At 35.9% G+C, this 17,324-nt stretch overlaps 1 protein-coding gene across 4 annotated transcripts in view; it reads right to left on the bottom strand.

The window, feature by feature from the left end:
• Ttll7 (tubulin tyrosine ligase like 7) overlaps nucleotides 1–17,324 on the bottom strand; it is a 133,757-nt gene that overhangs the window by 56,515 nt on the left and 59,918 nt on the right. For all 4 annotated transcript variants that reach the window (XM_047555609.1, XM_047555617.1, XM_047555633.1 and 1 more), the window contains 4 exons: nucleotides 15,188–15,404; nucleotides 11,418–11,582; nucleotides 8,202–8,360; nucleotides 3,442–3,536 (listed from right to left, as the gene is read on the bottom strand). In XM_047555609.1, coding sequence (XP_047411565.1) covers nucleotides 3,442–3,536; nucleotides 8,202–8,360; nucleotides 11,418–11,582; nucleotides 15,188–15,404 — 636 coding nt within the window. The remainder of the gene's footprint in view (nucleotides 1–3,441; nucleotides 3,537–8,201; nucleotides 8,361–11,417; nucleotides 11,583–15,187; nucleotides 15,405–17,324) is intronic.

The raw sequence follows: 17,324 nt of genomic DNA, 5'->3' as shown, positions 1-17,324 counted from the left end.
ATTTTATTTATTTATTTTGGGGGGATACCAGGTGTTGAACTCAGGGCACTCAACCACTTAGCCACATCCCCAGCCCTATTTTGTATTTTATTTAGAGACAGGGTCTCACTGAGTTGCTTGACACCTTACCCTTGCTGAGGCTGGCTTTGAATTCACGATCCTCCTGCCTCAGCCTCCGGAGTCACTGGGATTACAGACATGTGCTACTGCACCCGGCTGACTTAGCATTTTAGTCAGCATTTTTCTACTCAACTGTGTTCATATATTGACCTAAAAAGTTTTGTTTGTGACTTTCTGGATTCCTTCCCATTTCTCATTACCCTGTGATTCCATTCAAGGGATTTCTCTAAACATTTGTGTCATATGCTGCATGATCAAGAAGTACAGAATAAGTGGAAGATTTATAAACATGTTTTGCTTTGTCTTCCCACTTCCCTATTTTTCTACAAGTAATTACCTTAAATAAAAGTCCTTCCCCTAGCCTTGTCTTCCAACCCAAATTATATTTACTACTTACTCTATGCTAGATGTAGATAAGGCCCAACAGATGCAAAGAAAAACAGAGCCACTACCCTCAAGAAGTTGAAAGACTAAACAAGGGTGGGGAGATGGCAAGTAAACAAAGACACAGGGTCCAGGGAGTGCCGTTTGCAATGTAAGAGCATCGTGATAGCACAAAGGGAGAAGTGAGCCGTGCTGCTTTAGTAAAGGCTTCAAACAGGAAGTTAGGCTTGAGTTAGGTTTCAAGAATGAGCTGATAAACATTCGATCAACATGTATGCTATGGCTTGAGTATGGCATTTCCCCCAAAGGTTCATGTGCTATTGGTCCCCAATTTAATAGTATTGAGAGGTGATGGAACCTTTAACAGGTATAACCTAGTGGCAGGTGATTAGGTCATAGGGCACCACAGTCAGTAATAGATTAATGACTTTCTGCAATGGCTGGGTTAGTTCTCTGGAGACTAAATTAAGTCTTGCAGGATTGAGATGGGTATTATGGCACTGAATTAGTTACTGTGAGGAATGGTTGTTTATAAAATGGGTCAGTCTCCCAATTCACTACTATACACGTGCTCTTCTGCATGCATCCACTTTCCTTCCTCTTTTCAACCCTGAGTTGATGCAAAATGAAGTCCCCACAAGAAGCCTAGCAGAACCCAGCACCATACTTTTGGATCTCTAGAACTGTGACCTCAATAAACCTGTTCTCTATAAATTTCCCAGTCTCAGGTATAGCATCAGAAAACAAAGAAAGACAGCATACAAAGAAATGTTACTCTGACTTTCTAAAAAGAAAGGAAATTCTGACACAAGTTACAATGAACCTAAAGACATGCTAAGTGAAATATGCCGGACAAATACTGTATGACTGCACTCTTATGAGATAAAACTAGGCTACTCAAATTCATCAGAAGCATAATAGTGGTTTCCAGGGAGTAGGAGATGAGATGAAAGGGGAGTTAGGATCAAATGGGTCTATAGTTTCGGTTTTGCAGGACAAAGAGTTTTCAGGTGGTGGTGATAATTATATAACACTGCAAATGTACTTCATGCGACTCAACTGTACACTTAAAAATGGTTATAATGATAAATTTCATGTTAACTATATTTTACCACAACTAAAAAAATAAGTTTGATGCTCACCAGAGGGACAAAGGTGCATGAATATTAAATGTGAGAAAGGGCAAAAGCATATAAATGAGAAACAGCACTACAATAAAGTTCTCAGATAAATCAATCCCCAGGCAGAGAAAAAAGAACAAGTGATTGGGTTGGAGAAAGATGCAAGGGCCAGCTCAAAAAGTACCTTGTATGTAATGTAAAGAAGTTAAACTCTGTCTCATAGGATGGAAATTATCTGAGCAGAATATCAAAATTTATAAACATATCTTCAAATGTTGGCATCACTCAGGGCTCTGACTCTGACCCTCCAACTGTGTGATCTTATTCATTACAATCAACTCCAATCTGTACATGAATATCAATCAGATATCTCTACCTCCCTCGAGGCCCTGGAAACCAAATTTTCCACTTAACAATCCTACCTTTCTGTCTCAAATTATCTTAAAAGTAGCAGATTTATTATGCACCTCAGACAGAGCATTAATCTCCAGGATATATAAAGAATTCAAAAAACTTAATACCAAAAAAACAAATAACCCAATCAATAAATGGGCTAAGGAACTGAACAGACACTTCACAGAAGAAATACAATCGATCAACATATATATGAAAAAATGTTCAACATCTCTAGCAATTAGAGAAATGCAAATTAAAACTACACTGAGATTCCATCTCACTCTAGTCAGAATGGCAAAGATCAAGAATACAAATAACAATAAATGCTAGTGAGGATGTAGGGGAAAAGGTACACTCATACACTGCTGGTGGGGTTGCAAGTTGGTGCAACCACTCTGGAAAGCAGTATGGAGATTTCTCAGAAAACTTGGAATGGACCCACCATTTGATTCAGTCATTCCACACCTCAGTATATATCCTAAGGACTTAAAATCAGCACATTACAGTTATGCAGTCACATAAAAGTTTATAGCAGCTCAATTCACAATAGCTAAGTGATGGAACCAACCTAGGTACCCTTCAACAGAGGAATGGATTAAGAAACTGTGGGATATATACACAATTCAGCCTTAAAGAAGAATGAAATTATGGCATTTGCCAGTAAATGGATGAAGCTGGAGAATATCATGCTAAGCAAAATAAGCCAATCCCAAAGAACCAAAGACAGAATAATGCAGATGCTAATTAACAATAAGGGGGAGTCGGGTTAGGGAAGAATAGAGGTACTTTGGATAAGGGAGTACTTTGGAGTGAAGGGAAGGGAGGAGGCATGGGGGTGGGAAAGACATTGGAATGAATTGGATATTATGACCCATGTGCATATATGATTATACATGATGTGATTCTACATCATGTACAGCTAGAAGAATGAGAAGTTATACTCCATTTATATGTCAAAATGTGTTCTACTCTCATGTACATAATTAGAACAAATAAAAATTAGCCTGTTTAAAATTGAATTTTAATTTAATTTAAATTTTAATTTTAATTTAAAATTCTCTCTTTACCTTCTTCCATCACTTCTCTCAGTCTATAACTCCACTATAATCTTTATCTCCATGAATAGCATATTATTAAACAAACCAAGCCAGAAACCTAGGACTCTTAGGAGACTTTATATTTCTAGTACCTACTGTAATTTTAAAATAATTATTGCAGGTGCATAGTATTATATGGGAAGGGAGTCGGGAAAAGTTTACAGGAAGAAGGGAAAATATTTTTTAAGACTACATGGGTTTAAAAAATGAAATAAAAAAATTCAAAGTAAAAAATATAAATGATTATAAGCCAATTTCATGTACAAATGATTTATCTATGCCAAATGTGGGAAGTTTTCCAAAAGATGGGGAAAATACTTTACCTGATGTTTAGTAGCTTCAGTGCATTGAGCAACACTCCCCTTTTTACATCATAGTCTATTTTCTGATCAGTTCCAAAGCTTGGGGCTCGATTAATCTGAAATTTACAAAGAAAACAATGTTGGCAGCCAAATGTTGGAAGGTCGATCAACATTCCATGCATGTTTGTTAATCTAAAGTTATATCTCCAATCAGGAGAAAGAATTCACAATAAATCCAAAAGCTTTATCTGTGGAAGACCCACTTGCCACTGTCACATCTTTCCTGCCACCACCCTAGGTCAAGGAATTGACGAGGAGCATGACCTTCTGCCCTTGTTGCCTCAAGTTGAAGATCTTCACCGTCAGCATCATCTAGCCACTCTCTCCAGCCATTACCCCATGCACTGGAGTTTTTTAGTTTAGGGAAGTTAAAAGGGATCTAACTTGACAAAGAGTTGGAAGAACAGTAATCATGACATTCGTGTTACCAACACCATAATAATTACATACATGTACATTTTTAAAAAGTAGAAAATAATCAGTGCCCTCTTTTTACTGCTTTGGATATTCCTAAAGAATTCATCTTTTGATACATAGAAAATAGGTTGTGTTTCTACTCAGCTCAAACAATAATTCATCAATTGTCATTTCAAAGGGCACTGACTAAATTTCGCAGATACTCTTTTGCATTGTTCTTTTTTAGTTATACATGACAGTAGAATCCATTTTGATATAATTATACAAGCATGGAATATATCTTATTCTTGTTAGAACCCCATTCTTCTGGATATACAAGATGGTGGGATTCATTGTGATGTTTTCACCTATGTACATGGGAATATTATATCACATTTATTCATTGTTTTTCCTTTTCCTTTCCCCCCACTCTTCCCTCCATTCCCCATTGACAAGGTAATCTTAAGGGCAGTTGCAGACTAACCTCTAAGAGTCTTTCTAACCGTATAAGGATGGACTAATGGGAATAAATGAGTTATTTGTGACCATTCTACTTTCTGATGCCATTCCCAGGAATTCAACAAGATAAAAAAGTAGCACCTTGAAATTGCTCATATGATATTGAGGGACTTCAAGAGCTGGAGTTTTTCTTTTTGTATTTGTTGTTGTTAGGTTTTAATGTTATTGTTGGGAAAATTAACTGGCATGACAGGTTTTTAAGAAACTAAATTAAATCAGTTGGTTAGAATATTACTGAGTTTAAAAATAAAACTTCATTTTTCTTCATTACCAACTAACCCCTTAAGCTATCTCAACAAAACTATATGCTTCTAAACATACTTATACAAATTTGGTACAAGGGACAACCAACAGCATACATTCTACAGCTGAGACCTAAAGAAATGCCCCCATTGTACTCAAAAATATATCTAGGAATACCATCTTTCTAACTGGAAAAGTGGCACAGTTTCCCAGCAGAAAAAACAGTAAACAGAAGCAAAGCAAACACCTGTCATTCACTACCTGGTATATTATTAACCATTTGGTAAAGAGTATTACAGATGTATATGTATGTCTATGCATACATATATTACTATTCATCTTATTTTCTAAGTACATGTCTATACAAACTATATTTTATTTTATAATCCAAGTTTTTCCTTAATAAATATATCATGCAAATTTTTCATCAAGCCATCATTTTGATGAATACATCATACTCCCCCTTCACAGACATAGATCAAGTTGCATTTTGACTTCTCTGTTGATTTCTAACTTAGAAGGTGATAGACATAGTCCTATCTTTCTGTGGTGTGGTCTTAAGATAAGGAAATAGCTTGAGAACTATAAAAACACCCACATATTCTAGGTCAATTTGAAAAAAATAGTTTATTAATCTTTTACTTCAAAGCATCAAGTCCTTTCCTTTACAAGTGCAGAGAAAGGGTAAAGTAATATATTTTATAAAATAAAAGTAATAGATTTTATAAAAAATGTTTTAACCATGCTAATTCAAATAGATTTTATAAAAAATGTTTCAACCATGCTAATTCAAATCTCTGGAAATTTTAAGATGATTAATGATAGCTCTGGCTGCTACATGTAACAAGATTATAAAGTAAACCAGATTCAGGAACTGATGATTAAGTGGTTCATTGTAATGTTATCTATCTTCATAGAATTCTTTAGCTATTCCATTCCAAATTGCAGCTGGGAATTCTGCCAGGTATATACCTCCTCAGGATGCTACTGACATCTTAGTTCATACAGTTTTCATATATTCTTTCATCCATATTCTTCCTTCTACTATAATACAGAAGAAATTAGTATTTGAAGAAGTATACCCATAAAAAATAAACTAATTAAAAAACTAATTTAGGTGCTATTCCTATATTACTGCTGTTCCTCTGTCCCACAGTCTTTCCTTGACACTCACCTAATCTCTCCCAAACCAACCCCCTACTCCAGCCTTAAAGATGCTCAGATGTCCTTTCTGCAAAGTTTTTGTTGTTTCTTTTGATTTTTTTAGGGGGTGGGGTACTGGGGATGGGGCCCTCTACCATTAAGCTATATCCCTAGCTTTTAGCTCGTTTTTGTTTTTGTTTTTTTTTTTTGTTTGTTTGTTTGTTTTTTTGAGACAGGTTGCTGGGATTCAGGTACATGCACTGACAAAGGTTTTTTGTTTGGTTTGGATTTTTTATTTGTTTGAACTCTCAATTACACATATCCGCATATAAAGATTAATCACTATTTTTGGTGCTGCTTTCTGTTTCCCTGCTAATTCTTACAACTATTAACATAAAACACACATCTGGATCTCCACTAGACCAAGGCAAATATTCTGTGATTCTTGTATCCCCACCACATAGCACAATATCTATAACTACTCAATAAGTACTTGCTTTAATTCAAGGTTACTTAAAGTATTGACAATCTATTCACACTCCACACAATTTTTCATTTTAAAAAGGCTTTCTATGCTTGAAATTTTCTTCAATTTTATCACTACCAATCATCACCTTAAATTATTCTAGTTAGCTGAAAGCTGTCACATTCTCAGACGTATCTTCTACCTTATTCCACTTGATGGCGCCAAATGGTTTTTAACAATGTACATCAGACCCACCAGAATTTTAGATGGATGCAAAATACAAACCAAGATCTTAAAAAGATTACTTTAACTGCTTTAATATACTAAATGTTCATCATACACAGATTTTGCTTATTTATTTTGGAGATTTTTTAATGGTTCTGATTGATCTGGAAATAATGAAGCAGAGGATAAAGAATGAAGTAAAATGGTGTTTTTAGTCTTTAAAAAACATACAGAATTCGACCCTCCAGTCAATGCTGATTGAGCAAGCTAATGGAGAGCTCCAGTAAGGCCTTATATTCCCTTATATTCCCTGCAATCCTCTCATATGCCTTTACCTCTTCTCCAGTTCATCAAGTAGCAGGGGCAAAGGAAAATACAGCTAAAGAACAGGAAAGTATTACTGTAGACAAAGTAGTAAATCGAAAGAAGAAAATTTAAGGCCTTAGTAAGATGAAGGGCCCACATGCAATCAAGTGCTTTCCTATCTAAGGAATGGAGGAAGCAAAGGGTGAGCAAAATTCTTCACTATAATCTTACATCTAGTGCCAGATTGATCAAAATATGAATAGCCAGTAGAGAACTAAAGATATAATACCAATTATTTGCTCACAATAGATGAAAACACAGAGGGGGTGGTTGGCCTTCAAATTATAGATATTTATATATCTATAAAACATATACTTTGAACATCTTGATCTCACCCACAACTCATTTGGCTTGCTTACACAAACCTTGATATGACAGATGTAACTTCCAACTTCTACATCACTAACAAAAAGAGATAGTCAATTTAAAAAGAAAGGTAAGCAATTGATTATAACTTCTGTAGCAATACGGTATTCAAAATGTAATTAATTCATTAAGTACTGTTTAGATACATGCTATTTTTCTGATAGCTGCCTAAACACAGTGCTTCAGCAGCCATGAGGAAGATTCGTGACCCCAGCTCAGGGAGCATGGAGGGAGCTGCAGGATGGAGCATGTCTGGACAGAATGACTTCCAAGGTTTCCCATGGTCAATCTAAATATAAATATAACTGTCTGGAAACAGAAGCATCTTAAACAGAGGTAATTTTAATTTTCTCCTTTACATTATTCCATATTTTTCAAATGCTATTAGGTGACCTTATATAATCAAAGAAAAGTAATGAACACTCAGGCCTTACCTGGGTTGGGCAGCAAACCCAAAGGCATACAGTTGACAGGCTGGACATGAGGGGAGTCTCAGACATATAATATGGCCTTAAAGGACAATTTACTCCACCTGGGGTACTGGACACTGAATACTGATTAATAAACCAATTAAAGTCTCTCTCTTCTTCGCGACACTGAAGAGAGACACACTGAAGGCCTTGAAGCCCAGGCAGTCACACAGAGGAAAGACAGTATCCAGAGTTCAGGAAGTGGGAGAAGCCACGTGGTTGAGAAAACAGTAGACCAAGTAAGTAACTCAACAATTCAGTAAAAATAGATTTGTGCTTACATTCAAAATCTCTGTCCTAGAAATACACTGAATGCTAATTTGGGGAAAGTAATATCACACACATATTGATTCACTCTTAGAAGTATGTGAATCCCTGAATTTTCATTCTCTTCCTCCCACATACTTTATTCAGGGCTGATTCTATAGACAGTTAATGGGGACAACTGTGCCAAGAACACATTTAAAAATCATAAGTTTTAATACAGAACAGTGATAACTTCTCTAACTTGTTAAAGAGTGCCTTACCTCCAGAAGCCAAGGTTTTAGTTTTCTATCCAACAAAATGTCAAATCCCAGGACTTCAAAGCAGACACTTTCACTTCCTGGAGGTTGACCGGGCCTACACATTCGATACGCGTGCAGGACATGAGGTTCTGCCACAATCAGAGTCTTCACCACCAACTCCTATAAAGATTACAGCAGAGGTGAAGAGGACTTGTTTATTTGTACCTCATTAACACATATACCGGATGATATGGCCTGGCCCTACAAACTAGTATTCTGATTATATTTACTAAGCTTTATGACCTCTGTCCCCTGCCACTGCTCTGACTTGGTTTCATCCAACCATTTACCATGCCCATTAGGCCCCAGTAAGTCTCACTTTCTTTGGGTTTCTTCAAATAAATGGCACTTCCTCCTAGCTTGGGTCCCTTGCATTAGCTCTTCCCTCTTCCTGGAACACTTTATACTCACTCACTGCCATCTCTGACTCTTTGATATTCTGAGAGGCCTTTCCCAACCCCATTTGTAAAAACAACCAACCATGATTGCTCTCAGCATCACTACACACAGGATGTGACCTGCTGACACAGGATATAACCAGCCCTTTTTGTCAAAGAAGGATCCTTGACTGTCTTACCTACAGTCCCATTTTCAGTACCTAAAAGATTGCCTCACATTAGTAGATGCTCAAAAACACTAGTAACCAAATAAGTTTTTTAAAAGAAGTTGATAAATGTGGTTTCTATCCATTCAATATGTAAGATCAGGAACATATGATAGCCCCATACAGAAGGGGATGAAAATAATCAGGAAGAAAAATTTCAAGGAGGGTACATTATCTCACAAACACCACCACAGAACCTCCACTGAGACAAAGGCTGAAAGGGCTAGAAAAACATAATCTATGAGAGTTGGGGTTTTTGGTATCATGGTGATTTTGTAGTTCTTAAGGTTTATCTGAGAAGAGAATATTTCCAATTAAAAAACTGGTTATCAACATTTTCTGTGAGGAAACAAAATACAAAATAGGATGAATTACTAACATTTTTAAGAAGGCTGATTTACTGATTTTTTTAAAATTTGTTCTTTTTAGTTATACATGATAGTACAGACTGTTTTGAAATATTTATAGAAACATGCAGTATATTTTATTCTATATTTTATTTTATTCTAATTAGGATCCCAGTCTGATGGATGTATATGATGTTGAGGTTCACTGTGGGATATTCATATATGTACATAGTAAAGTTATGTCAGATTCATTTCACTGTCTTTCCTATTACTATCCCCCCTCACTTCCCTTTATTCCCCTTTGTCTAATCCACTGAACTTCTATTCTTGCCTTCCCCACCCTTGTGAGAACATTCGAACTTTGGTTTTGGGGGATTGGCTTATTTCACTCAATGTAATAGTCTCCAGATCCATCTATTTACCAGCAAATTTCATAAAGTCATTCTTCCTTATGGCTGAATAATACTCCACTGTGTATATATACCACAGTTTCTTTATCCATTCATCTGTTGAAGGGCATTCTAGGTTGGTTCCATAGCTTAGTTATTGTGAATTGAGCTGCTATAAACAATGATATGGCTACATCACTTTAGTATGTTGATTTTAAGTCCTTTGGATATGTACTAAGGAGGGATAGCTGGGACAAATGGTGGTTCCATTCCAAGTTTTCTGAGGAATCACCATGCTGCTTTCCAGAGTGGTTGCACCACTTTGCAGTCCCACCAGCAATGTTCCCAGCACACCACACCCTGTCTTCTATTCAGATCACTTCATGACATACTTATCTGATGCCTTCACACCTTACTTGTCCTGCCTGTCTGGATTTATCGGCTCTCAGGTGTCAGACAAGTAAGGTGACATTTTTCTCTCTGATCCTCTCAATTAGAACCAAGTCTGACCAACTCTGAACTTTCATGACCATCTTCCATAATAGACGTATCATTTGATCATCCCAAGAAGAAACCTCAGAGAAGTTGTCTGACCTTAATCATACTGAGGCTTTTCAGCAGACTTACTCCTCTAACTATACATACTATTTTAATACTTCTGTTAGGACTGATAATGATCTGTTTTACCAAACTAATCTTTTTATCTGTTTTCTTTTCTCTTTTATCTTCACTATTTGGACTTTCTCTACTGCCATGGCTTTAATTATCAGTTGTACCCCAAACACACACTTTTCACTGCCTCCTTGACCTTCTGCCTGAGACAGCAGTTCAAGATCAGCATATCTAAAGTGGAACTCATCATCAAAGTCTCATACACTTTAAAAACCTCCCCTCAGGTGTCCATCTCCAGGAAGTTCTGCGTTCTGACTGTGTCACTTAAAGGTACCACGTGTGGTCTTCTTCCACATCTCCATGCTATGGAACACATGCCTCTGCCGTACTCATGACACTGCCTTCTATTAAGAACTTTTGTGTGATGACTGGAACTGTGTCTTATAAATCTTCAAGTTATCAACCAGAGACAGACTTATGCCATGTACTACATGAATCAATGAACAAATAAGTGAATAAAACACTTTTCCTCTATCTTCAAAACAAAGTTCTACATCCTCTTAGAATAAATTCCTTCTCAGTCTGTTTCAGATAATGTGGCACACATTCTTCCTACAGTTCTTCCTGAAAACTTCAGAGGGAATGCCAATCTTCTCTACCTGGATATTCAGTTAACCCCAATATTTACCTCACTGTCATCTCTTTTGCTGTGGTTCAATTCAGGCCATTCTTTTCATTTCAACTACTTATAGAGCCTCCCAAATGCCCTCCCTGCCTACTCTGGATCTTCACTTTAAACCATACTACACCTATTATTTATCTTTTAAGTGCATGGATTTGGGTTCTATTTCTCTCTTCCACTAAAAACTGAATAAATCCCCATTGCTGACCAAGCTATGCCTCACTTTTCAGACCTGAAATCTGGCCCCACATATCTTTTCAGCATAAGTCTCCCAGATAACCCATATGCCATACGTGACAACCTACACCACCTATTACAACTCTCAAACCCGAGCCTTTACCTATGTTTTTTCTTCACCTAGAATTCCTCTCTCTAGCAGTTTTTAAATTCCTACTTGTCAAGGTCCATCACAAGGTCCACTTCCTTCACAAAAATGCTCTTTATCTGTACAACCTGATGTAATCTGTTCTTTATTTTAAATGCTCATGGTGTTTTAAATTAATGCTGAGAAAAGAGGGTTACAATTGAATGAGATAATCTTACTGAAATATCACTCCAAAACTTAGCAACGTCATGTTGATTTGCTTGTAGGAATTCTGTAAACCATTTGATGGAACGTTTGCTGCCTCTGTTTTCAGTTTCATCCCGTTCAAAACGTTCATTATGCTTGTTCACAGAGTAGTTTGTCAGATGCATGTATAACTGGGTCTGTAACACGTAAGAAGCAAATTCATTACCTAACCTATGAGCCTTTCCAACTGTGTGTTTTCACAGAAAATAAGGCATTCGACTATTAAAAATGTTTTAAAACTATACAGACGGCCAATCTCTTACTTAAATAATTTTCAATTGAACTGGAATGGCATATTTCCCTTGAAAGGATTGAGAATGTAATCATCTACAAAATTACTTTATATATGATTCATAATAGTAACTACCATAAAGAAGTATCAAATGAATAAGTATATAAAAAATAATTAGGTTAGAAAGTGAAACTACCTATTGCAAAGCAGCAAAATGTTCCAAATTTGTTTTCATTACATTGTTTTTAATATTTTTGGTCCTCACTGTTTCCACCCAAATTTGAAGAAAGGAATTTTTTGCAAAAGTATTTTATGCCTTTTCAAAGGAAAGTAAAAAATAAAAGCTTAGGCAGGTAGCATAAACCAAGAGACAGGACTACCAAACACAACCTCGGGGCTCCTATGTTGAAGGGGAGGCCACTATATCATATCAACAGGACAGAGCACTCAGTGTCAGCAGACAGAATGAACCACACACTGCTGTGCACATCTGAATGGTTAAAAGTAAATGTACTGTCCTCCACGCTGGGGCTCTTACATTTTAGTCTCTATGTTCTTACATTTGTTGACACTCTTTTCCTTAAATAAACTCCAAAAAGAATCCAAAACTTAATACTTCTCATAATGGTCAATCAATCAACAACTAATGATTTTTATCAAGCTAGCAATAAGCATTCTTTGGTCTGTCTTGCAACTTGCAAGGGGTGAAAATGATATAATCCCGCCTTACCCTGCTTGTCAACATACAGTGCCAATACAATGCATTGTACATACAGAACTTTTCAAGGACTGGCCAACCACTACAATGATAGCAAAAAAATAAATGTTTATTACATGTCAACACAACTGAAATTCTTGCCTTAAAATGTTTTTATGTTTAGTTTTTCAATATTTAATTTTTATAGAAATGCACACAACTCATTATACATGTTCACTGTTCTAATAGTTGGAAATAAGAAAACACATGCTGCAGCCTGCCATCCAAAACAACCAGTAAAACCATTTTGTTTCTTTTTTCCCCCAGTCTTTTATCTTAAACTGATCTTTTACATAACTGTGGTCTCAGTTTGCATAAAATTTTATATTTCACTTTTTTAGTTTTCAAATCTCGTTCTAGGAGTTCAATCATTAAATTAATAGACTTAATTTATTGCCTGATACTTAACACTCACATTTAAGTACGAGAACATCCTTTTTCTATGAAAAACCAAAGCTTATATGATTCCAGAACACTTGGTAAAAAGAGATCTAGAGGTTACATTTCCCTTCTCTCATTATAAATTCTTAATCCAGTATACTTGAGCAAATTATATACACACAACCTAACATAATAATAATGCACTCTATCACCCAAAAAAGAGTTTCTAAAGTCTTACCCTTTCCAACACTACCAAAAAAAATCACTACTGCCTCACATAATTGATAGGCTATTTTTACCAATTCCAATTATTTTAATTATAATCTATGAACTGGCAAATGCCAAATTACTCCTGTATTTCAGACCTCTCTTCTGAATTTCAAAAGCCCATACAATATATCCAAATGACTACAGAACAGATCCACTTGAAGGTGACACAAACATTTCAATGGAACACGAAACTTACCACAAAACCTTTGATAGCTCATCAGTTTTATCCATGTCATCTTAAACAAATCTCAAGTCCGTGTACATATGCTCTGTCCAGCCTCACTACTGTTATTTCAATTTAAGTCATTCCTCTTCTCAGACATGGTCAAACTAAAGTTCAGTCTCTTGTCTCCCTTTCTCCAGTCTTTGCTACCCATCTGAACCCGAGATCACACTCCCCATATTACAGACAATGTGACCTTTTTAAAATACAAGTGTCACCCCTTCTTTCCTTAGTTTAAAAATCTCACAATGCTCTCTCTCACTTTAAGTTAAATTCCAAAATCCTAGATACGGTATGTTATGTTTCATGTCACTGTGACCAAAACACCTGACAAGAACAAGTTGGAGGAGGGAAACTTTATTTTGGTTCACGGTTTAGAGGTTTAGTACATGGTCATCTGAGTCCATTGCTCTGGGCCCAAGCAAGGCAGTGCATCGTGGGGAAAGGGTGCGGTGGAAGAGCACTGCTCCATTCATGGCAGCTAGGAGGCCAAAAGGAGGACAGGGAAAGGGACCTGCAGGGAAGATGAACCCTTTAGGGCACACCTCACTGAGCCATCTCCTCTAGTCACACCCCACCTGCCTAAGGTTACCATTCGGTCAGTTCACTCAAACTAGGCTGGACTTCTGAACATTACTGCAATAACACAGGAGCTTTAGGGGGACACCTCATACACAAACCATAACACATGGACTACAAAGTCTTGAAAGATCTGGTGTGTAGAACCCTCCATTCTTGTCTCTGAACCAACACCCCTTCTTCATCTGTACTTTAGCCAAACTCAACCTTCTGCTTTCTCCAGACATCCCACCCTATCTTTTACCTCTGATCTGTTCATTCGTCTGCTGCTACAGTCAATCCCCACCTCACACCACCCAAACCTGAATAAGTTCCCCATTATTTAGACTTCAATTTACAAACAAACTCTGTCTCTAAATCTTTATCCTCATTCAGGTTAGGTGCCACTGCTATGCACTGCCGTAGCAACCCAAGTTTCTTAGACCATCACACTTACCATCAGTTATTATATTTGCTTATATTATTTTCTGCCTCCCCACTAGACTGTTGATTCTGAGAGGTCAAGCACTGTATCTGTCCTGGTCATTCTTTTTTCCAAAACCAGCACAATGCCTACAACACAGTAGATTTCAAACATTTCTTGGTGATTGGCTAGCTCCATACCTTATGAGCTTTAATGAGATGTTTCTTTCTTTTAATGGCCTTTCCTATAAAACTGACAGCTCCCTTGATTTTCCTTTGCCAGGTTTACACATTTTCAAGCATACTGAACATAGTGATATTTATGATCAGCCATTATTCAATTTTGATCCCTCTTATTCATTATGACCCCTCTTATTGGGCATAATTATGTGCATAATATTTGGAGGGAACAATAATCAGGCTTTTGATAAAACAGAAAACAATAATTGCAATTTTTATTATAATTAGTAGATCCGAAAATAGAAGTTAACTAAAATTTTAAGTATAGATAATAAATTGCAATTTGACTTTCATAAACTGCAAATTACAGTTGATAATTTTCATGATATTTTCGTTATGACTTTCATGAATATGCAATGGTTGCACAAAAGAAATCTTAACAAAAACTCTACAAAATTTTAACATTAAAAAGCACATATACTTTAATTTATATCTTAAATTCACATTTGGTCAGTGTAAATTTACAATCCTCCTTTTTTTTAACTGTTCTAACAAAAATTAGTTAGAAGCAGTCTTGTTTATGTATATGATTCTTCTAGATCATAAAAACCTAAGATGAGGAATTTTGATTCACACAATCTTCATATGTAATAGATGCTTTAGTAAATACAAGTTTAACAAATTAATAAAAACAAAAATTCTCTCTGGTATCACTTACCAAATTGGACTCATTAGGTGGAATATACTTTTCTGTTCCCATTCGCACAAGTCCATCATGGTAGAGAAATATTTTTAGCGGATCACATGATGTTACCAGAATATAAATTCGTAAGTCAAACTTGTAACCTTCCATTAGGAAAGGCTTTTCAATGTATTCTTGAACAATTAAATGATCCTGAGATGGAAGTTTGTCACCATTTCTTATCAAAGATATCCTAAGTTTAAAGAGAAACACCAAAATGAATAATTTGATATGGAAACAAAATGTTCAAAAAGTTATCTACATATTCAAGAGGCAAATAATGAAACAGGAACTCCAAAAATCTATCCCTCCACAAAGGCAAGAAAGATTTTTTTTAAAAAAATTGTCAGAATCAACATTTTGGAGCCCCAGAAACTTATTAAAAGCCTACAACATCCAGTGACCATTTAAACAAGGAAAAAAACCAACTAAACCTCTAAAAAAAGTTCTGTAGCATTTTAACCTACTCTAGTCCCACCACTTAATTCCAGTTCAGCAATGACCTTGAACAACTGCCCATGTTCCTAGCACAAGTACCAATTCTGGATTGCACAGAATGGACCTTTTTCTTGCAGTTGTTTATTTTACCCTGGGCCTCCCTGGAAGAACTCAAGGATTTCCATTTACCTTGTGTAATTCAAAGTTCTACCAGTGCTGAGGTGCCCCTTGAGGGACAACTGTTGAAAACATTTAAGGGCAAAAGTCTGTTGCCTAGTGCAAAAAATAATGCTTGGAACAAACAACAGACTAACTAAAAAAGACTAGGAGAAAATGCTTGGGAATGAAAATCTTTGGGACTTTGAAAAGACCGTCATATTCCAATGAGGATAGAGTGCAATGTTCATGCTCAGGGCTAGTCACGGGATCAGGAAATATCTGAAAATGTCACACATTCTCACCTCTGACTAACCATCAAACTGTAATAAGCAGGCACTAAAGGCTAAAGTGAAGTGGGAAAGAAGCACCCAACAAGCAGCACACATCTGCAAAGACAGTCAGGTTTCATATTCAAGCTGTTTGTTTGGGTCTAAGGGTTTGAGGGTATCTGTCAAATTTCCAGCTGAGAACTGAGCTGACGACCAGGAACTTCAGTGGCCACACACAACAGACAATACAGACTTCAGGAAATCAGTTCCAAGAGGTCAAAAAACAAACAACAACAGCTACAACAAAGCAACAACAACAAACAACATGAGGGGGAAAGAGTCTGATTTCCATGGTTGCTACATTATAATATTCAACAAAAATTATGAACTATGCAAAGAAAAAAGAAAATATAACCCATATGCAGTGAAATAAAAAAACTAAAGCCTAGACATTGGCTTTACTAGATAATCAACTATTTAAATCACTATTTAAAATTTACACAAAGACCTAAAGGAAACTATGTACAAATAACTAAAGGAAATCATGAAAACAATGTATCATTAAACAGAGCATATCTTTTGAAAAAAAAAAAAAAGAACAAACACAAATTTTGGATTTAAAAAAATTTTGGATTCATTACAGTAACTGAAATGAAAGTCATTAAATAGTGTATTGGTAAAAGCATAAAAAGAATCAGTAACTTGAAGATAGGCCAATTGAAATTATCTAGTCTGTGGAACAGAAACACACACACATACACACACAAATAAAGAAAAATGAACAGAGTCAAAGAAACCTGTGAGACACCTTCAAGGATATCAACATACACAAAATGGAAGTCTCAGAAGGAAAGAAGAGAGAGGAAAAAAAAGAATATTTAAAGAAATTATGAATGAAAACTTCCCAATTGGATGAAATAAATTTATGCATTCAGGAATCTTATTTAACTCCAAGAAAAATAAAATTCAAAGAGATCCATATCTACTTTATAATAATTAAATTGCCAAAGAACACCAGAAAGTTGGCAACACAGATAAATATGAAAATCACTATCAATGTAGTTTGGGTTTGTAATTCCTCATTTATTTTTAATGATTTAAAAGACAACTGCATAAAACAATAGTTATAAATCTATACTGATGGACACAGAATATTAGACAAATTACAGTGTTAATCATAAGCTCAAGGCAACCATTAAACAATAACTCTAAACTTACAGTAAAAGAAATAACAAGGGAATTAGGTG

The sequence above is a fragment of the Sciurus carolinensis genome, chromosome 1 (assembly GCF_902686445.1).
Source record: "Sciurus carolinensis chromosome 1, mSciCar1.2, whole genome shotgun sequence".
Classification (NCBI taxonomy): Eukaryota; Metazoa; Chordata; class Mammalia; order Rodentia; family Sciuridae; genus Sciurus; species Sciurus carolinensis.
This window is presented reverse-complemented; position numbering and strand designations above follow the sequence as displayed.